Source organism: Ctenocephalides felis, unplaced genomic scaffold (assembly GCF_003426905.1).
Source record: "Ctenocephalides felis isolate EL2017-DRISC unplaced genomic scaffold, ASM342690v1 CF-g0.4_SCAFFOLD_01886, whole genome shotgun sequence".
Lineage (NCBI taxonomy): Eukaryota > Metazoa > Arthropoda > Insecta > Siphonaptera > Pulicidae > Ctenocephalides > Ctenocephalides felis.
In genome coordinates this window covers 137,945,602-137,969,584 of record NW_020538040.1, presented here as the reverse complement: position 1 = coordinate 137,969,584, position 23,983 = coordinate 137,945,602, and the positions used below count along the sequence as shown (strand labels likewise).

The window sequence follows — 23,983 nt, the reverse complement described above, 5'->3', positions numbered from 1 at the left end:
TTTTTTCTATTATTTAAGGTGACATTGAAATCGATTGGATATACTATAACAAATTTTAAATATGTTATGATAAACAAATATGAATTGCATTATCAAAAAAACATTTAAATTGTTAACAATGAGTTAAAAAGTATAGCGTTAAAAATAATGTTAATACTATAAATATGTTCATGTGGTTTTACTTTAAGATTTAAGAGAGTAGTGTAAGTAAATCGTGACATGTTCTTATGCTAAAAGAAAATAATTTAAAGCTATATAATTGATTTATTCTTACAATAAGTTTTAATGTAAATTGTTGGAAATTCTCTCGAATGAGTTATTTAGAAAATGTAAATGAATACTATGGGCAGTGTAGAAGAAATGCATTATTGTTCTCACAAAAATGTGTACCTACAGTCTAACTAAATGATAATGTAATAGCGCACTCATGGCTTATATAAATATTTCTGTAAAAATACTTAAGCTGTATATACATATATATTAAATAATATAATATTAACATAATACGTTTTATTAGTGTATTATACCTTCACAACGGTTAATAAATATTTGTATCCAACTTGAAATAACTTGAATCTTGAGCGATAAATTCATTTATCAATTTGACTAATAGTACATCAATCTAACCAATTCAATTGTCACAGACCATGAATGCCATAAGCCAGATTTCCACTCCCAGCCAAGAAAATCTAATTACTGCATTAAAAACAAAAAAACTAACGGATTTCTTACCTTGGGCCGTGATATAATTGAAACCATGTTTACTAGAACAATGGTGCAACAGTGCCGAAATCCTGGTCTATCAGAGAGTAGTCCATCTGCTGTCCGGGATATGTCGTATCGAATTTAGTGCAGTAAACGGAGCGTTTAGGGTCTGAATTTTTTTACTGTGCTCCGAATTGAATGAAATTTTGGAATAAGGTTCATCTTACCCTCAAGTTCAAAAGTGAAAACAATTCGGGTTGCGGAAAAAAAAGTTTTTATAAAATCGTGAGTTTTCTGAAAATAGTTTGTACTAAAATAATGAATTTGCTAGAATCCATCAAGAGGTCTATAAAGAAGTGAATTCTAGATGGAATGTGAATTATTTTAATTCTGGTGGAAACGGGGCTCATTAAACCACATGATTTAGAAGAAAAAACCATCGTATATGTTTCTTATTTGCATGATAGCTCACTCATTTTACACGCAAAAAACTTGTAACAGCACTCATTTTAAAGCTTATGTTGAGCACTATAAAACCCAATTTCACCGAAATTCATAAAATGTGAAACCTCGACACTACATGGCTTTAAATACAATAATTAAATCTTGAACGAAATAAAAAACGACTTTGCTCTTTCAAATCTTGCTTAATATTTTTTCTAGAACACTTTATGTAATATCGATTTATTAAGATTTTTATTGACATTATTTTGTTCATTACATGATTTTCGTTAAAATGTATATTTTAGGAGATATTTGCAAAAAAAACGAAGAAAAACGCCAAAAATATATTAATCTTTAGTGGACAGTAACTTGAAAAGTATTAGTTTTTTTGAAAAACTATAGAAGACATTTTTTTCTTATAATTAGTTCTTCTATCGATTTCCGACGTTATTTTGAAAAAATGTAATTACACAATTGAGAGGGGGTGTTATTCCCCCGGGGAGTGATGGCGCAACCCGAATGGTTTTCACTTTTGAACTTGAGGGTAAGATGAACCTAATTCCAAAATTTCATTCAATTCGGAGCACAGTAAAAAAATTCAGAGGTTATGCCCTTTTTTCGTCTCCGTTTACTGCACTAATTGCGCACGAATACATACAATGCCGTCCTCCATTTCAGCAGAAAACAACTTTTAAAATGTAATACGAATGACTTGATGATGATTTCAAATCCAAGAATATACAGTGCCCGGCAGTAATAATGGATGGAATTTCGACAACCATTGTTTATATATGGATAGGGGTAGAAAATGTATAGCAAGATATTACGTGTATTTATTTTTTAACTGATTTCTTTAAAAAAAATTCAAATATTTAAAAAAAAATCAAAGCATTTACAGTTTTATCACGTAACTAAATTACACGTGATGCTTGGTTGGGGAGGGGGGGTTTAATTTTAAATATCACCATGTATGTGGAAGGGGGGTCGAAAAATCCTTAAAAACTCGCTCACGTGATTAATGGACGCCCCCCAAATTGACGGCTGGAAACCAAACAAATTTTATTAAACGATACATTAACATATCAGTTAATAGTTTGGAACAGTATCAAAAATGTTATAAATTCATTACAATCTACGGATTTTGCACAAATAACAATAAAATTTATAGGCACACCAAAAAATATATCAAGTCCTTTATTAAAAACAGATACTACTGTTGCATTAATAATGAATATTATAATCGGCAAAAATGATATATTGCTGTAGAACAAGAACTAGAATTAAATATAATAGTCCAGTCATTTGGTCGTCTTGCCGGCACAGTACTCCGGGAATTCTGAAAATTGGTAATCTTATAGATTTCGAAGTGCTCTTTACGGAAATCAACTTTGCCACCTCAAATTTGAACGGCAAGTTGCCGCCATATTAAAAAAATGGCGTCAAAAAACAGCTTTTTTAAAATATCTACTTTCTGGCTCAATCTACGATAAAAGTATCTATGTACGAATTAAACTAGAGAGAATTTCCTACAATTCCTTAGAAAACCGTTTTTTTGTAAAATTGATAGTTTGAGAGTACGGCCGCCTCAAAGTCTTTGCTGCTCTCGCCGTAGTATCAAATCTCTCCATATATGACAACACTTCGTACTTGACCACATTCTCTCTAATAATTAATATTTTCAATATTAACACTTTGCCGTCCACACGTCTTGTAAAAATTTATTCGCTTGGCGCCGGTAGTGCTAATTCGTTATCACTTTGCTTGTCCCCGCCCTTTCTGGATATTATCGAAAAATTAAAAATTTTTAGTTCTTACTAATGTTGAGGGGTGTAACTTTTTGTTATCTAAATTAAAACGCCAACAGGATGGAAAGATTTCTGCCACTGGCCAAAGGAAGATACTGTGCTCATGACACCACTGTGGTGTCGCCGGCTGTTGAGCGCTAGTTCGCGCACGACACCACTGTGGTGTCGCCGGACGGCATAGTGTTAAATTGAGCGATTAAGATCTAGAAATAAAATAATTCAAATATTTTTCTGTTTTTTTGCTGATTTTTTAACGCTTCAAGCTACTTGAAGCTATAAGGTGCTACTCAAGCTATAAGTATATTTACAGCTACTTTGCCATTGAAGTGATAAAAAATTAGCAAAAAAAAAAACGAAAAATATTTGAATTAGATTGCTTAATATCTTATTAGCTTAATTTAACATTGAAAATATTAATTATTAGAGAGAATGTGGTCAAGTACGAAGTGCTGTCATATATGGACAGATTTGATACTACGGCGAGAGCAGCAAAGACTTTGAGGCGGCCGTACTCTCAAACTATCAATTTTACAAAAAAACGGTTTTCTAAGGAATTGTAGGAAATTTTCTCTAGTTTAATTCGTACATAGGTACTTTTATCGTAGATTGAGCCAGAAAGAAGATATTTTAAAAAAGCTGTTTTTTGACGCCATTTTTTCAATATGGCGGCAACTTGCCGTTCAAATTTGAGGTGGCAAAGTTGATTTTCGTAAAGAGCACCTCGAAATCTATAAGATTGCCAATTTTCAGAATTCCCGGAGTACTGTACCGGCAACAGCCTTTTTTTGCACCAAATGACTGGACTATAAAAGGGGTATAAGTAATTTGTACTTATATTATTTTTCTAATGTTTATCATAAAAATCGGCTAAAAAAATAGAATTTTCATATAAAATAAATCAAAAAGTTATTCCATTACGTATGTATTTCGTCTACCCTAGAAGAATGAAATTGGTACAATATTCATATTTTTAGACATAATTTGATGACTCAGAAAAAGCTACGTCTTGCAACAAAAACATAGAAAAAATTAAAATGATTGTTACCGACAAGCTACGATATAGAAAATACAGTAATTGTATTAAATTATTGAAATTTCAATAATGGTAATTTCAAAAAACAGTTTGAATTTTTAAAATCTAAAAAATCGACTGTCCATCTTTATACAAACTCAGATATTCAGTTTTCCGGAATTATCAGAAAATTGATTTCATTTTATATTGAAATATTATTTATTATGTAAACCATGATTTACTGCTCAAAAATAACTACTTTTCACTCTCAATAATCATATATTATTTACCAATATTATTTTTTTTATTTAGATATTTAAAAAAAAAACATCAAAATCTCTATGGATGAATATTTTAAAAAATCTTTCTCTGCAAAACTTTTAATTTTTAAACAAAGAAAAGTTTGATCTTAAAAAATAACTAAGATAAATATTAAAATAAAAAACATATTCTCTGTAAACTTTTATTTTTAAACAAAGAAATAGATCAATATAGCGTTTAAAATATGTATATATCAACATGTCTACATTTACTAATATATTTTTAGATTCTATATATTTCAATAAATGTGAATATTCTATACAATAATATCTTGCAGTAATATGTATACAAAGTTGATTCATATCAATATCTTTTTATATTGCTTACATATATGATCATATTTTTCTATTATACACATTTATGTACGATTTAAAAATATAATTTTCTCTATATAAAATTTTTATGTGAATATATGTTTCTATGCACGTATTTTCAATTTGTTTGTATGCATGTGTACATACATACATATATTATTTATAATTCTAAAGTGATGCTAGCCATCAATAAATGAGGATAAAATGTAATCTATATTTTTAAAATTATTATTTAATACACTTTTAAGCATTAGATTGAAAAGTATTGACGAGATTTTCAGAATTGTGAAATATAGTTTTTTTTTAGTATTTGTTCAAATGTATTTATCAATATAAATTTGTCTAAATGGCAAGATTAAGATACATGCTGTAAAACTCTCAAATAACAAATTAATATAAATTAATTACAGACTCAATAAAATATTATTTTTAATTAAACATTAACATGATCCTTAGACATTAGCATAAAAACGTATCGCACAGAAGAACATCAATTAATTTCAATAGTTGTATGATCATCTACATTTTTCTTATGGCAATAATAGTAACATTGGCCATGTTAATATTTTTTTCAAATTTATACATCTCGTCAATAATTACGAAACATGTACAAATATGTACAGATAAAAAACATTAAATTATATTATATAATGTTAAGGTCTCAATATGATCTCTAAAATGAATAATTATTTCAACTATTATGATAAATAATATTTTGTACATTAATTTGGCATTCTGATGCTAAAAATTAACGAGTTCAAACTCGATAGTTCTCCATAGACAGTCGGTTCAAAATCGAAAATTTAAAATCAACATAATTGAAAAGCATTAGAACTAAACTTTACCAACGTATCATTTAATAATTGATACTAATTATTTTTAAACGGGCTATAGAAAATTTGCTGGAAATATAAAATTCTGATCTCCACGAACAAGTATTATTTGCGAAGGTATAGAGGAAGGCCAATAAGGAAATGTTTTCAGAGTTTTGCATATGTAAATTGATTACTTATCTATGCTGTAAATATTGGGAAAAATTGAAAAATATGCACGATAAATTTTTAGATCAATTACAAGTTTATAACATGATGGTATGGTTTATAAATCCAAAATTTGCAATATTTAAATTTATATTAATTTTGCTTTTCAAATCACAACCGTCCATGACAAATATTAAGGGGGTATTCTAATCTAGAAGTTCTAAGCAACCGTTTTTTATATTTTCAAAGTTTAACTATTCGAATATGTGTACAAGAGATTTTTTAAAATTTAATTTATTTTCTAAGATTTAACTGTTTACCACGTTAATCTTACACTGTTTCCTTACTCCACAAAATTTTAAATGCAATTTTCTCGAAACTAAATTTACTTAAAATTTTTACAGATTTTTTATCAATATGAACTGATCCCCAAATTCCAATTTATTACTATTTTTTTTTAATTCAAAATTACCAAAATAAAAAATTGTATACAATTTTTTTTTAGGAAATTCATATGAATGCGACATTATTTTACATTTATATACTTTTTTCTTGTTCTTCTATTGGATTATTTGGAGGTCTAAAATAACAATCATGTGCCAATTTATTGATACCCCCACTTCATCAATAAAATTTAACTTTTTAACTTTTTAATTTTCAATTTTTTGTGTATTCCGAAAACATTAATAACTTATAAAAAAATTGATAGTAACAACATTGTTTTTTTCTATAACGGCCTTTTAAAAATCACATAAAATTCATGCCTCTAGACTAGAATACCCCCTTTATTCACAATATATATCAACAATAAAACTTCGTTGTGAAACCACATTTCCGGCTTTGCTAGCGAACTAATGGGTGGAAAAAAAACTTGGCGAGCCTATTTTCATAAAAAAAACGAACAACATGTTTCCTATATATCTCAAGTTATATACACAAAACGCTTGGCTATAAGCGTAAATCTAAAAAATTATTTTAATTGTTAAAATATCGAATTTAAATATTATCTATAATGCACGTTATCATATGATTTTGTAAAACACATGTTAATCTACCTAAAAACGCGAATGAAAATCTCAATATACGATGACAATAATATTTTTAAAAATCTAACCATGGTTGATGCGATTTATGCTACGGCGAGGGTTAAAAATCTACTATATCTGACAAAAAAAAATCGCATTAACCGACTGACATGATTTATAATTCGATAAACATCGCTATTTATTTCCATGTTTTATTTATGTTAATAAACTTTTGAGATAACAATTTTGTTAGTTGAAAAACTTTTTGATAATACATTACTTAGTCCCACACAAAACAATCAAATGAGCAAATATTTCATGTTAAACTAGACGAAACCAGGCCACTGTTAGATGAACCCATGATCGTTCGATCGTTTTGTGTGAGAAATACATGAATAAAAATTTCATCTTGCAATGTTAGATTTCTAAAAATTCCTAATGATGAATTACTGCACAAAAGACTTAAATATGTAAAACATTCTTAAGATTCCATAGTACATCAATTGTGTTAATATGCAATATCAATATATTTAAATAAGGTCATTTTTGCGTGAAGCGTTAAAATATTTTCGCTCATCATACATTAGAAGCTATAAATCTAGTAATTTGCATCAAAATAGCTACACAAAATATATTGCATTTTATGTGCGCCTTTTGTTCAGTAATCACAACTGTCTAAAGTACCATAGTGGTATTAAAATTAAGCAAAGCAAAATCGATATTCATTATAATTAATAGAATGATATACCCTTACTATATACTTTTCGGCAATCTCAATCCAATCGATATAGCTTTCACTTAATTAAAAATACCTTTTAGCTTTAGTCACAGATTCTAGAAAAACCTCTTTACAAACACACATGTAACAAAATTTTAAAATCTCTATATTATCTATAATTATTAAATATTAAATTCACTTTTGTTTATATTTTGTCTTCATTTATTACTTTATATCTAATACTATATAATTTGAAATGTTACGTAAATATAACAACGGCAATCAAATTGAAACATTTAGAAATTTTATAAGCGGTGATAGATATGTTATTATTTCCATAACAAAACGCATAAATAACTTACACATTTATTGTACTTATACATCTATACGGCAATATTAAGAAGAATGTAATTAAAATCGAGCTAGGAAAATTTTAGCTTAAAAATAAAATTAAATCCTATTTGTTATGTTATTTATAGATTCAGATTTTGCTTATGGATCTTAATTCTAAATGTCAGTCGTCAAGTATCTATATCAGCAAATTCTATATTATTCTATTAAAATTTATATTATTTGAGTGCAGATTCTATATATTGCACAAACATCATAACATAACCTTGGTTTTAGTAAAATCTTAAGCACATTCGGTCCCAAATTAAATGATATAAGTCACAATTTTCAATCTTAACATTTCACAATATTAAATATTGTTGATATTTATTAATTCATACTAGATTCAAAACCCAATAGAATTGGAAAATAAAACTCTTCACTACTGTTTCGGCGTGAAACAAGAAAGCTAAATCGTATTTTTTAAATTGCCGGTATAGTATATATTTCAGCAACATGGCTTAAACACATCAGAGATTTGTTAGTATTTTCATATAAAGGCTCTTTGGATATTTGTCTGAGAAACTCGCTTATGATCGCTTATGATGAGTATACAGAGATCTCATAGAGAAAATACTAATTAAACAATTGCTTGTTATTTTTACATAAATCATATTTTTACATAGTCATAAAGTAAAAATTTACGAATGAAAATTTTAATAATATAAATAAATTAATCAAATTTTATCCATGTTGTTGCATTGAACGTTAATTTCTTGTATATTAAATATATTTTATCAAATGACGATCGTAGCATTATGATTACTATGCAAATAGCAAATATTACTATAATTCTTTAACAACATTTATCATTCACTAAGGTTCCATGTGCTAATATTTAGTAGCTATTTGTACTAAAAACTTCATTTTCTAATTTTTTAAAATGAATACACGTATATAGCATTTCTTAAAACTTTTTAAAAGCCGTTTAAGTTAAAAATTATCAGCTAATAAAAATATTAAATATTTTTATATTAATCTATCAATATAAATTGACATTTATATAATTTTCATATAATTCTCATAAAATTATGCTATTATAATAAAAATATAATAAAAATACACACGATAAAAAATTCACACAATCTTGAAATTGAATACATCATGGCAATTATTAGAAACATTGACTTAAATGAGTATATTTGCTCATATCACTCACAATCGGAATAGCAGTTCGATAATTGTGATCAATGAAATAAAATGTGAATCAATTCAATAAATAAAATAGGCCATGTTTGGACGGATAAAATATTAAATTAAGCAGTGAAAACTACAGAAACATAATAGTTAAAAACATACAGGAAGTCCCAGACCTTGACGTCAAGCCGAAACGGGGTGATAGTACTACTTAACAGTACTGAAAAAAATAGAAAAAAATATCTCATGTTGTTTGTAAATTATGAGATTTTAAGGTCAACTTAGATCTTTGGTAAAAATATGACCATTTTTCGTTTATTGTGATTAATTTTTATCATTTTTGTTCATTTAATCTTTGGGTGGAACCATAACCGTGAATAACATTTTTAAGACCACAGTCAAAAACAATAACACAAATGCCCCAAGTTTTCAAGAATTAAAACTTTTCGTTAAACTATGGCAACAAAATTCTCCTATGAACTTAAAATTTTTAAAATCGGTCGATTTTAGGAGTTGGAAAGTGTCATCAAAAATATCAAAAGTTGAAGCATTTAATCAGGATTGTAAAATGATAAAATACTTGATAATTTTATTATTGAAACATTTCGAAAAAATGAAAACAAAAATGGCATGATTTTTGGTAGTACATACATTTTGCTCACAATCACTTAAAATTCATAATTTCCAAACAACGTGAAATATTTTTTTTTTTTAATTTTTATTCAGGAAATTAAGGTCAATACCATAACCCAGTTTCGGCTTAATTTCAAGGTCTCGGACACCCACCATAGTTGAATAAAAACCATGATATAATTTATCCATTACAATCATTAAAATTTGCGAGGGGTGATCAAGCTTACTAAAATTATATACCACTTAAAAATTAAATATTTATCTTTATCACCTCTTAAAATTACATATGTTTATAAAACATAATCGTGCTAGTCAAAACGTGTGCGAAATAGAAACGGAACGTAAAATTTGATAGATAACAAATAAGCCTACCTTCTCGCCGTTTTGTCGGCAGCAGCGCGTCTCGAAATTTTGACGCAGTCTTTCTCGAGCGGCGAACTGCTCAGGGCTCGCTTGAACTTGTTTTTGGCAGGCGTCGGGGACACTGAAGCGGTGGCAGCAACGCTCGTTTTCCTTTGACCCCGGGCGGGACTCGTGGACGATTTCCGTGTCGACGCGCCGGTTTTCTTGACCCTCCGCGAGTCGGCCGCGTTCTGAGCCAAAACGCGGCCGCGCGTCCTTATGGACTCGTCGAACACGTAACTGCGTAGATTTTTGTAGTCCTCAAAGCTGATCGGCTCCTCGTGACAGGTGCCCGCTTCGCCGCTGCCGCCCTCCTGATCAACTCTGTAATCCAAATTATCTCGCATCATCTTATAAGCCGCGGTTGGCATTGACCGGCATTGGCCGTTGGACGGGACCGGGGTGTTTAATAGTCATCTGATGTGCGCGCGATTCGACGTCCTGGCACTGCGGAACAAATAAAATCCTGGTGGTCTGTTCTTTTAATTCCCTAATAGACATGTCTAACATCAAGCGAACTTGGCTAATTTTGTTATTAAGATGTATGTTAACCCATTAACTACCGATAGTTATTGTTACGAAAACGACACTATGAATAGTAAAGGACATCATGGATTATTAAATATATATTGTTTTTCGCAAGCAATAGATTCCAAAAAACAATAAAAAACGGTGAATTTTTAGTTGTTTAATCTTAACGTTTTGGAACTAGATACGTTCCATCAACAGGCTTTATTATGTCAAAAACAATTTCTTTATATAGAACAATATTGTTGGATAATTGATGATATATCTAGTGTAAGGCAAATTGCTGAAACTTTCCATACCAGAAATTAAAATTTTTTAAAGTTTTAAAAGTTTTTGAAAACTTTGAAAAAATAAGATTTTGGAGAAATTTGTAATACATGGAAAAAAATTCAATTTTTTTTATATTTTAAAATTTTTTAACTTCCCGTAGGGCAAGTTATAGTAATCGCAAAAAAATCGAAAATGAAAATTTTTGCATTTCTCGACGTTTCAAATGTTTCTGAATATTTTGGCATACCTTAGAAAAAATGGATGTATGTGTGGGTGTGTGTGTGTGTGTGTGCGTGTGTGTATGTATGTGCGGATACAAATTTTCGCCGACGATTTCGGGAACACCGATCAACCGATTTGAATAATTCAAAAAAGATTCGATTCGTATTGATAAGGAGACGTGCTGATTAGTTATTTATTATTATTATTATTATTTGGCAAAGTCAGGTCTAGCCGTTCCGAAGATACGGGGCAAAAAGTGCCGAAAACGGTAACTCAGTTTTTAAGAGAACGGAGCGTCCGATGTTAATAATTCAAAAAACATTTTATTAAACAAGGTGAAGAACCGATCAAATTTTCATAAAGGCAGGTCTAGCGGTTTCGGAGATCTAATGAAAAAAGTAAAAAAAAATGCCATTTGGCGGTCAAAAATGATCATTAGACATATGCACATCAAATTATCAGATATTTTATAGAGATTTTAACAATAAGTATAATTTTGGTTTACATTCCTATGGGTTCCGTACCAATGTTTACGCGTTAGACGTCGACGAGGCGCTTACGCGGTTTGATATTTCGTCTTTATGCAGTTAAAGCAGTACGATTGCTTTGAAAAAAAGTTTAGATCTTTCAAAATAAAGAAAACATTTTTTTTTCAAAAAAAAAATTTAAAAAAAAAATTTTTTTAATTTTTTTTCAAAAAAAGTAATTTTTTGTCTAATTGTTTATCAAAAATCTTATTTTTGCGAAGTAAATTTTTTTCAAAAATGTTAATCGTTTTTAAAAAAATAATAATTTTTGGTACGGGAAGTTCCAGCAATTTGCCTTAAGGCACGATGCCTTAATTGCCTTAAGACAGAATTCCACTTACAGCTAGTTTCAAAGTAATCGTGCTGCGCGGCTTTTTTAGAGAAGAAATATCGAAGCGCGTAAGCGGAGTGTCGCAGTCTAACGGATAAACATTGGTACGGAACCCATAGAAACGTAAACAAAATTAACACCTATTATAAGAATCTAAAATATCTGATAATTTGATTTGCATGTCAAATTATTTTTGTCCGCCAAATAGCATTTTTTAACGTTTATACCCAAAAATCGTCAATTCTTCATTTCGTTAATACAAATAAAATGTTTTTTGAATCATTCAAATCCGACCCCCCGTTATATCTCAAAAACTGAATTATCATTTTTGGCACTTTTTGCCCCGTGCCAAAAACCTGCCTCTGCCAAAAACTAATCGGACGTATCCCCATTAATACGAATTGAATGTTTTTATATTATTCAAATCGGTTGATCCGTGTTTACGAAATCGTCCACAAAAATAGGGATCCGCACATACATACAAACATACATACATAACCACACACACACACACATTCATTTTTTTTTAATTTTTTAAGATATGCCAACATGTTCAAAATCTTGGAAACGTAAAAATATATAAAAATTTCATTTTCGATTTTTTTGTGATTTCTATAACTTTCCCTACGGGATGTTAAAATCTTATAAAAACTAAAGGAATGGATCATGTACCTTTTTTAAAAAATAAATATACGTTGGGATTTGATAAAAATGTTTTTGTTTTATAAATTGAGAAAACATAGCTTGTTGCGTTCGTATGTGTCAATCGTACATAATCCGTTAATTAAATTTAGAAAATTTAGGAACGAAGCTATGTTTTCTCAATTTACAAAACAAAAATAATCATTTTCATCAAATGACAACGTATATTTTTTGAAAAATTAAGTACATAATCAATTCTTTTAAGTTTTTCTTAACTTATATCGTCAATTATCGAACAATATTGTTCTATACAAAAAATTAATTTTGACAGTATAAAGCCTAAATGATGGAACGTGTTTAATTTTGAAACATCCAGATTAAGCGTTTAACTACAAAGTCCCTTTTTTATTACTTTTTGGGATTTATTGTCCGGAAAGAAACATAGTGGTAATTATGTAATGTTAATGTACCTCGTGTAAACATAAAACATAAAATATATTAAAAATTATTTGCACATAAAAAATTATTTATCATTATGATATAATACGAAACAAATTCCGAATAAAGCAACGCTTCTGGAAAAAAGCGATAATTGAATTCAACTATAAATACCGATTAACAAGTGGCATATGTTGATTTATTGAACTGACATCGGTTTGAGAGATGTGAACTTAAACGTGTTCTGCTTCAAATTAAAATATTTGAGATGTAATGAAACATGTAATAAAACAAATTGAATCCCATTCGTGTATCGCGGAAGGTAATGGGTTAATAAGTAAGTCTGAAGTCAACAAAAGTAGATTTGTAAAGTCAAACATGCATCAATCGTCTTAACCCGATCCCTCCAATGAACGTGTTTTTTTTTTTGTAAAACAATTTTTTCGATGTAAAATATTATTGTAATGTAAATCCTGTATCAAGGTCAATGAAGAATAGTGAATTTGATTTCTAAATAAAATCTGGCCAATCTGGTGAGAGGAAACACAGAGCACATGCTAATTATAATTAGATTATTGATAAATTATTTATTCATTACAAAGCAACATGAGATTTACAAATTCTATTATCAAGTTGGTTATATTTCTAAAATTTACAATAAAAGCATTCCATTTCCATAAAATAACAAACTAAATCTACACTATAAATAAAGCATGCGTATGTGATAAAATAGCATTCATGTAATTAGAATAATACAAATATTACTACTAAATACACAATCACAGATGAATAATTGCAGCAAAAACCAGCAAGTTTATACAAACGTAAAAAATCATTTTTATAAAATTAATTTTCAAACATTTTTTTTGTCAAGACAAACAACATTTCTAAATATACGCTAAAATCGAAGTCCATATATACAAATTCTCAATAACACATATTTGTACATTCAGTGCTGTATCAATTAAATTAAAAATTCATAAGAATTTTAATTTTACATTTTATATTTTTCTTTCTTTCAGAACGTTTTGAAAACATTCATATGATTTCCAAATTTTAAGTTAATCATAATAAAGAAACTCAAGATTTTCATGTGTAGAGTTTCTTCATTATGATTAATTTTGCATTTGGACATTGTATGAATATTTTCAAAAAAAAATTAAAAATTTAAAAGCTAATTTTCAAAAAATTGCACTTGCCCATTCTTTCAATTGTACTGTAACGTTATTCTACCATATATTATGATGCATTTAGTCAAGCAATTAATTAAAATTCGAATTCAGATATTGGATAAATGATAATAATCCATAAATAGAAGTAAAATAAAAATGTGTAACATTATTGATTGCGTAATTGTACAATAATTGTAAAAAATAAAATTCTGCATAAAATATTCATACATTGCTACTCAAAAACTAAGGTGACTTTTCAAATTCTATCATCTGTGCATGTTGAGAACTCTGATGTAACGTGTTAATAACAATCATTTCAAATAGCTTGTTTTTGGCAGACAGAGAGGGTGGGTTTTAGTGTGATTGAATGCTTTTTGCTATCATCAAAGCACACTATTTAAAATCATATAAGGAAACAAACAAAGTGCTACAAGTATTTGACTTTAGCGAATCTTGGACGAGAACGTTGAAGCCGTAAATTTAATTATAACGGGATACTTTCATTAAGTTTAAAAAAAATACAAATTAAAAAGGCTGCATTATTTGTGGAGACTAAGTAGGGCACAAAATAGATATTCATCAATCAATGTTTTTTTTTAGAATAAGTCACCTTATTTTATAAGCTATATTGTATGTATGCATACATATAAATATGATATTTTACGCAAGAATATATATCTCTACCACAAGAAAAAAAAATTTAAATTAAAACGTTTTCAACTTAATAGTTTCATCATCTTTTAAGAAATTATGGTACATGCACAGCATTCTATCTATATAATCTTCATATACATGTGCTATACGTATAAGTACATATTTCTATATGTATTTCTGTATATATGCCTTTTTTAATTTAGGAGGGAAAATTTATTATTTGATTAGAAAATAACTTTACTAAAACATAAAAACATCATTTTTTTCTGTATTTCATATACTAAAAAACTAATATTTGTAAATATGATGTAAGCATCAATCTAGTGCACATCAATTCTAGCACAGAAACAAAATTCTGTATATTTTATGTATAATTCGAATTTGTACTTAGTTAAATATATTAATATTTAGGCTTTTTAACATACTTTATACTTATTCACTGGTTTCAAAAAATCGATATATTCGAATGCAATATAGGACAACTGAAATTATCTTTTAATGTATGAGAAAAGGAAAAAAGCGGTATTATTATTCACATAATTTTAAAAAAATAAACTGCATATTACGTATAATGAGTATATGTATAATTTTACTAAACCATAAAAAAGCAGAATACTAATTTCAAACAATAAGAAATGCAATCAACTTGTCTACTTGATAAAGATTTAATAATAAAATATAGTAATTTGAATTAAAAGTGATCATCAGATGTAAGATTTTGATCTCCAATGTTTTGAACATATTAAAATGTAGATGCCACTACATTATTCAAATTTATTAACTTTGAAATTAACAAACATATGGTGCAAGAAAATTTCCATAGTTATGTTGTTTAATTTCTGCAGTTATTTTGTAGTGTTTGTCAATACTGATGCACTGGATTTTGTACAATCTAGCATACAAGTGCATATAATAAATGTAAAATGGATAGCAGTGCAGACAAATTACCTAATAAAAAATGAAAATCTTAACAAATTTTAACTCACCTTTTGGCCAACACTGTAGACGATCGTGAAGATCTTTTCACAGCTGCCCCTGTGCTTTGGTTGTCTGTTCGATTATCTGATCTTGATGCAGATGTTGTACAAGTACCGCGGGCTGATTTTAGGGGTGATAGTGCTGAATTTCCACTTCGGAAAGGTTGAGATTTGGCTCTCATGTGCATTCTACCATCATCATTCCTATAAGAAAATACATGTTAATAAAAATAATGTCTTCATAAAAAATTATTGTGGTATGAAAAGGATTCAAACTTACTGAATAGCTGTCATAATAACGGATCTTGAATGTCTGCGCATGGCCTTTATTTGATTTAGTTTATCTCCCTGTGTTAAAGCTGGTGTTATACTGTTTAAGTTTGCAGCATCTTCTATTAACTGATTAGCTAACAATGATCTTTCTACATTCCGGTTGTCATCTTCTTGATCATTCAGTTTCATTGTATCAACCTACAAAATTTAATTAATTTACAATTTTTATTTTGAGAACCAAATATTAAACAATAAAATATCAAATTTCTCTTTTTAGTATATTACCTTTTGTAGGATTCGTGACACATTATCTGGCCGAACTTTGGAATTTATATTATCATCAGTATTAGCCATTTCCCGAGTGTTTTGGTTCGCATGACTATAAATACCATACTCATGCTTGGGATACTCTGTTATGGCGTGCTTCTTCCTATAGAGCTCTCCCTCAGCCCACATTTGTGGTTGTTTCCTTGAAATTAAAATATCGCTACTTCAAAAATTTTGGATCTGAGATAATTTTAACATTCAGTATAATTGCAAAGCTAACATCCATTGTTTCCATTTAAAAACAAAATTTATAAGGCTTTTTACAAGTAAGAAATCTCTTTAGTTTCAGTAATCTTTTTAATAAAGTTGTTTATCCAGTGGTCAAAAAAAGAACAATCAAATTACAAACAGACTTACTCTTCAAGCCAAGGTTGTTGACGTCCAATTATACAGCCTGGCCGACATATTCTTAGCCATGCTATTGTTTCGTGGGCTGTAAATCCATAGTGCTTCATAATGTAACAAGCTATTAAAGATCCTGTTCGTCCCAAACCAGCTAAACATAAAATGAAAATTTGCATTTCAATTACTATTTCACTGATCACTTAAATCATAAACCATTAAATATTAGTATCAATAAAAATGTTACAGAAATAAAAAGATAAGGTAGGCTCTTTTGCAAGGCAATTAATTTCATAAACAAAATATGTCAAAAACAATCCAATCAATTGCACTGAACCACATTCATATAGTTAAAGGAATTTGCATGATCATTCAAAGACCAACAATAAGGCACATATGCTAAGCCCTATTTTGTTTAAATATTTACTGATTTGAATGATGACATACAAATATGTACTACATTCATAAATATACATACATTATGACTAAGATACGCTAATATGTGTATACCTATCTTAGTGTATCTACCTTTACAATGAACTGCTACTGCTCCTGAAGTATTCTCACATATTTGAATAAACTGTTTTAGTATGGTATCATTAGGAGTACTTCCATCAATGAAAAATAGGTCTCTGTGATCAAATCCAGCATTAGAAAATCGGCTGGCATCATAAATTTTCTTGTTCAACCTTATCACGGTTGTAACATTATGTCTCCGAAAATAAGGGAAATAAGATTCAGGTGCGTGTAAAGGATATCCATGCTCAACTTTACTTTTGGCGTGTGGACCACAGAAAGCAATGAATTTTCTTGGTAGTATCCAGTTCAAATCACCATTCTCCACACGCTGTAAATATTTCTCATATTTATTTTTCACATTATATAATATTCAATGTTAATATTTTCAAAAATTTATAAGGTTTACCTCATAATATTCATATTCTGCTGAATCAAAATCATTGAAATCAAAGAAGCCATGTTGCAAGGCCTTATGTAGAGCATACAAGCAGTCTATCAGTGATATTTCATAGAATGGTACCCCATAAGAGGCATCTCGGAATAAAATAAGAGGCGGATTTGTACCACCACAGAGTGGGCTATAAGCTTCTTCAGGTGTTCTATCTAAGTAGATCATCTAAAAAATACATCAATTATATGTTTAGCATCTTGCATCTTGTTGAATAAAATTAATGGTGATCAAGTTGTAATCTTTTTTTTCTCAACCAAATTTAAATAAAGAAAAATATAAGAATAACTGTTTAAGAATTGTTATTTTTTTCTTCACTTCAAATTTTAGTTGTGTAGTAATTCAACATGCAAATAAGTCGATAAATATATTTATACTTACAGAATAAGCTGCTATGAGATAAGCTGCATTTAATCTTTTCTGTTGATCCACTGTTGTGTAATGTACTATCTTTTTTTTCGATAATGTAAAAGCACTTAGCTTTTTGTTCAGTTTCATGCAGTAGTGGTACAGCATACATAAGTTTAGGGGACCAAAGTCCGCATAAAAATTCTCATAGACCAATTCATCATCAATACAAAAATAATGTGTATTCACAGTTGATTTTGGTTTCACAGAGGTTCTTAGCGTTACGAAGTAGAGACGATCTGTACAAAAACATGAAAAAATTTAATGCCTTTATAATGGAGAACTATAAATTTTTGAAGCAAGCCTATAATAAAGGTAACAAAATTTTCAGATGATATTTATGTGAAACATGATATAATCAGAAATTGAACTATATCAGCTATTGACATTTTTTCCTGCCGTATACCAGTGATATGAATTATATCAAAAATACAATCTTAATGTAAATAACAAAAAAATAATAATCATAACACTAGCATTAAATAAACTAATATGTAATTTGATTAGTTAATTATATAATAGATATATTTATTATATACTGAGCAGCTTTTTTGTTTTTGATAAAGTTATATTCATACTCTCTTTCTGATATAAGATATTCACACTGTTGACTGGTTATGACTTAACTCGTGTTTTTATGGCTGAACATTGTGTACCGGCCAGAAATTAACTCGTAATGCACTTGTAAACAACCAGGACTTAGAAAAAATAGTCACTGCCAGAAAAGCAAATCTGAGTAGAGCATGTAGAGTATGCTCTTCAGAGAGAAATCGAAGCTAAATTAGATATATTTGTAATAGATGTTGTGTACTATTACACATAGGTGATTGTTATACTGCTTATCATATAAAAAAGAAATATTAGAAGTAGAATAATAAATAAAATATTTTAAAGCTTATTTTTATAAACAAAATTACAAAATAATAGCTGATAACATGAACTAAATTCTCAGTGAAAATGCAGGTCATTTAAACAAAATGCAATGGGATTTCAAAACTAACTTAACTAATTTTTTTAATGATATAAAGAAAGCTTCGAACTAAAATATACAACTTTAACCTAGCAACGACTGCTACAAAAATAATCATAATGTTTCAATGATATTGAAATTAAAATACTTCTGCCATTACGTCCTACTGTAACTAAAAATCAAATCAAATGTTGATAATGAAAACCTGCCACCTATATTATAGTTAATATACTGTTAATAACTAGTTACCTTTTAGATACTCCGAAGCACAAACCAATACTTCATTTGACTCCTCCATGGTACTCATATTTACTAGTAAAAACTTGGACTAATATTATTACAATATTGTTTTTAATTTATGTTACAGACCCCATGCTACAATGCATAATGCAAGAAACCTATAATATAGGAAAAATATCAAAATATATATTAAGCGCTTTAATCTTAACAGGCTCAAAAGTGGAATGAGAATTTTAATTCAAATTTGACAATACTTATGCACAGTTCAATGATAATGTTATGGATACCTTTTTTCAGCACAATTGATCAAAAATATTGTTATTTAACGTGCTGTAAACAAATAAAATAAAACAGGTGGCATATTACAAATTGACAATAGAGTTACTGCGTCACGTTTATAATAACAAATAGTAAGTAGGCGTACCTCAAAATAGGCTTGTTAGCGGGAGAAAAGATGTCGTTAACGGTTATTATAAATTAATATTGCTTGAAGGAAAATAAAAATTAATAAAAATAAATACGATCACTCAACATATCATTGTTTCGAGCACTTTTTTATATAAAATCACTCATACACTTACTTCGCAATCAAAACATCTATTATTGAAGCTTTATATCAAGACAGAGTTGTATGTATTGTTTTGAATAGAATGGAGTAGTCACTATTATCTATTTATGGGATGGCACTCACTCGGCAAGCATGTCTATTATTAAAATCTGCCCTTATTAAGGGGTAAAATGTATATTTTTATTATTTAAAGCATTCATTTTTGTAAATAAATATAAGATTACAGTAAACTCAATTACAAAAAACGCAAAATATTTACGCTTCCATAGAAATGTCAAAACAATACTAGTTTGTTACCGTGAGACGCTGATAACACCGCTTGTACCAAAGTTCACAGTCATAATATATACAATCATAGATAAATAAGCATAAATGGATACAATCATAGATAAAAGAAGAGAATACAACATAGATAAGGAAAATGTATACAATATAAAAAGTATACAATATACAATATACAATATAAAAAGTATACAAAATAGTATACAATATACTATATATAAAAGAGTATACAACATAAAAAACTGTAATATGTTTACTTATCTATGGTAATATGTAACAAATGTAAGAATTACAAAAATGTTATGAAAATAACTATGAAATACATTAATTTGAACTATTTATGATTTAGGTAATACCTTCTACTACGTTTAAACTATAAACTTAACCTAATTTATATATATTTACGTTTCAAAGGTTTCTGGACATTTTGGCATATCTTAGAAAAAAATGATGTATATGTGTGTGTTACCCTATGGAAAATTAAAAAAACGAAATTGTATGAAATCCAAATTGGAAAGCTTACTTATATCTATGCTGAGAAGAAGGTCCTTTTTCCACAACATCATAGAACAAATGATAAAGAAGTACTAAAAAAACGAAGAACAATTATACGAAAAAAGAATATATAAGAGATTAAAAACCGAGGAGCAAAAAGATTGAGTAAGTAAAATAGAAACTATAAATAAACTAGTAAAAGGTGTTCAATTAAATGTGGTGCCATCAATGAAAATAAATTAGACGTAAGTGAAATTTTGCCTTGAGGTAAGATGTAATAATAATACACCCGAATATTGTAATATATATACGGTAGAATCTCGCTAATCCGACACTATTAAAAACCAGAAGGTGTCGAATTAGTGGAAAGTTTGGATCCCCGGATTATAGTAAAAAAGTCAGAAGATATTGTATGTCTTGACCCATGACTCATTTTTCCAAACTTTCAATATTTTTTATAATTAAACTATTATCCAAATGCCTGTAATATTTTAGAATGTTGGTTGCGATCTGCAACTCTATCTTTATTTAGAATTTCATTGATATCGTCAATTTTTGAGACAAAGATGAAACGATCCGGCCGATCATTAAAAAAAATTAATTAGCACATCCCCCTACCCAAATGATATATTCTGTAAAGTTTTTGAAATGTCATAATCGATTCAGAATGTCTGGCAGAAACATTGACGGAACTTATCTGACAATTATAAAGAAACGACTGAGCTGATCGAGTTAAATTAAATGTCTTTTATGGTGCATTCGAGGGTTGACGAACCCTGTTCGCAACGTGCGTGTGGTTTGCTTTTGTTTGCAATAATTTTGTCTGCGCACATTGCGAAAATTTTAATTTTTTTAACTTGAAAATTTGCTTTATTTGACTTAAATACATACATTGATTTTTACATAAAGATACAAATTGTATACACCTATTCTGGGATTGCGAACATTGCGAACAGATTCGCCGTACAAAAGATTTTTGTAGTGCAGACGAGCCAATAAATTATCGAAATTGGTCGGTCGTTTTTGAGAAAACATCCCGAAATGTGCGAAATTCAAAAACTCTTCAAAAGATATTGGTTGAGAATTGCGTTAATTATTTTTGGTAAGGTTCGACCGAGCCATTTCTTCGATATTAAATGTTAAACATACGATAAGCATTTAAGCAAATGAATTATAAAAAATCATCAAAGTTTAAAATTTTGCCGAAGAATTATGGCGAAGCATATGCAATTTCTGTGTTAACTGATTACAGTCGACGTCCACACTTAAATAAAATACATTTTTAAAGACGAAATGGATTAAATAAAATGCGGTAAGCAAATTAATTTAATTCATAGAATAACAGATACTATGTTTGAAAGACATCAATTGGGAACCGCATCGATTAATTTTTAGTGAAAGTGAGAATTTTATTTTCGAAATAAACTGTTGAACATTTTATCTTTATTTTTATCGAAGATACGGAACAAAAAGTGCCAAAAACGGTAACTCAGTTTTTAAGAGAACGGAGCGTTCGATTTTAATAATTCAAAAACTTTTACTTGTATTGACAATATGAAGAACTGATTAAATTTTTGGGAAGGCAGGTCTATCGGTTTTGGAGATCTAGGAAAAAAAGGAAAAAATGCCATTTTGAGATCAAAAATGATCATTAGATATATGCACATCAAATTATCAGATATTTTATAGAGATTTTAACAATAAGTATGAATTTGGTTTACAGTCCTATGGGTTCCGCCGCGTCGCCGTCTAACGCGTAAACATTGGTAGTTTACGCGTTAGACGGCGACGCGGCGCTTACGCGCTTTGATATTTCGTCTTTATGCAGTTAAAGCAGTACGATTGCTTTGAAAAAAAGTTTAGATCTTCCAAAATATGTCAAAATAAAGAACACATTTTTTTCAAAAAAAAAAATTGAAAAAAAAAAAATTTTTTCAAAAAAAAGTAATTTTTGGTCCAATTTATAGTTTCTCAAAAATCTTATCTTTTCGAAGTAAATTTTTTTCGAAAATGTTAATCTTTTTTTTAAAAAAAAAAAAATTTGGTACGGGAAGTTCCAGCAATTTGCCTTAAGGCACGATGCTTTAATTGCCTTAAGACAGAATTCCACTTACAGCTAGTTTTTGGTAAGGATCGACCGAGCCATTTCTTCGATATTAAATGTTAAACATACGATATGCATTTAAGCAAATGAATTATAAAAAATCATCAAAGTTTAAAATTTTGCCGAAGAATTATGGCAAAGCATATGCAATTTCTGTGTTAACTGATTACAGTCGACGTCCACACTTAAATAGAATACATTTTTAAAGACGAAATGGATTAAATAAAATGCGGTAAGCAAATTAATTTAATTCATAGAATAACAGATACTATGTTTGAAAGACATCAATTGGGAACTGCATCGATTAATTTTTAGTGAAAGTGAGAATTTTATTTTCGAAATAAACTGTTGAACATTTTATCTTTATTTTTATCGAAGATACGAAACAAAAAGTGCCAAAAACGGTAACTCAGTTTTTAAGAGAACGGGGCGTTCGATTTTAATAATTCAAAAACTTTTACTTGTATTGACAATATGAAGAACTGATTAATTTTTGGGAAGGCAGGTCTATCGGTTTTGGAGATCTAGAAAAAAAAGGAACAAATGCCATTTTGAGGTCAAAAATGATCATTAGATATATGCACATCAAATCATCAGATATTTTATAGAGATTTTAACAATAAGTATAATTTTGTTTACATTTCTATGGGTTCACCAATGTTTATCAATTAAGCGGCGACGCTTACGCGCTTCGATATTTCTTCTCTATGCAGTTAAAGCAGTTCGATTGCTCGAAAAAAGCTCAAAATTTTTCAACTCAGTTTTTTAGAGAACGAGCGTTCGATTTAATAATTCAAAAACTTTTACTTGTATTGACATATGAAGACTGATTAAATTTTTGGAAGGCAGGTCTATCGGTTTCGGAGATCTAGGAAAAAAAGAAAAAATGCCATTTTGAGGTCAAAATGATCATTGATATATGCACATCAAATTATCAAATATTTTATAGAGATTTTAACATAAGTATAAATTTTGTTTACATTTCTATGGGTTCCGTACCAATGTTTTATCAATTAAGCGGCGACGCGGTGCTACGCGCTTCTATATTTTCTACTCTATGCAGTTAAAGCAGTTCGATTGCTCGAAAAAAGCTCAAAATTTTTCAACTCAGTTTTTAAGAGAACGGAGCGTTCGATTTTAATATTCAAAAACTTTTACTTGTATTGACAATATGAAGAATTGATTAAATTTTTGGGAAGGCAGGTCTATCGGTTTCGGAGATCTAGGAAAAAAGGAAAAAATGCCATTTTGAGGTCAAAAATGATCATTAGATATATGCACATCAAATTATCAGATATTTTATAGAGATTTTAACAATAAGTATAAATTTTTGTTTACATTTCTATGGGTTCCGTACCAA

General features: G+C 28.8%; 2 protein-coding genes across 2 annotated transcripts in view; one reads left to right on the top strand and one right to left on the bottom strand.

The window, feature by feature from the left end:
* LOC113376476 overlaps nt 1-23,983 on the top strand; it is a 93,085-nt gene that overhangs the window by 36,249 nt on the left and 32,853 nt on the right. The window lies entirely within an intron of this gene.
* Nucleotides 9,810-19,320, bottom strand: LOC113376477 (dual specificity protein phosphatase CDC14A). Its single transcript, XM_026616405.1, has 9 exons — nt 19,184-19,320; nt 17,938-18,203; nt 17,515-17,724; nt 17,118-17,436; nt 16,605-16,743; nt 16,206-16,389; nt 15,928-16,118; nt 15,657-15,851; nt 9,810-10,333 (listed from the first exon to the last, which is right to left on the bottom strand). Exons 1-9 carry the CDS (start codon nt 19,239-19,241, stop codon nt 10,300-10,302), a joined length of 1,596 nt encoding a protein of 531 aa, XP_026472190.1. The 5' UTR covers nt 19,242-19,320; the 3' UTR covers nt 9,810-10,299.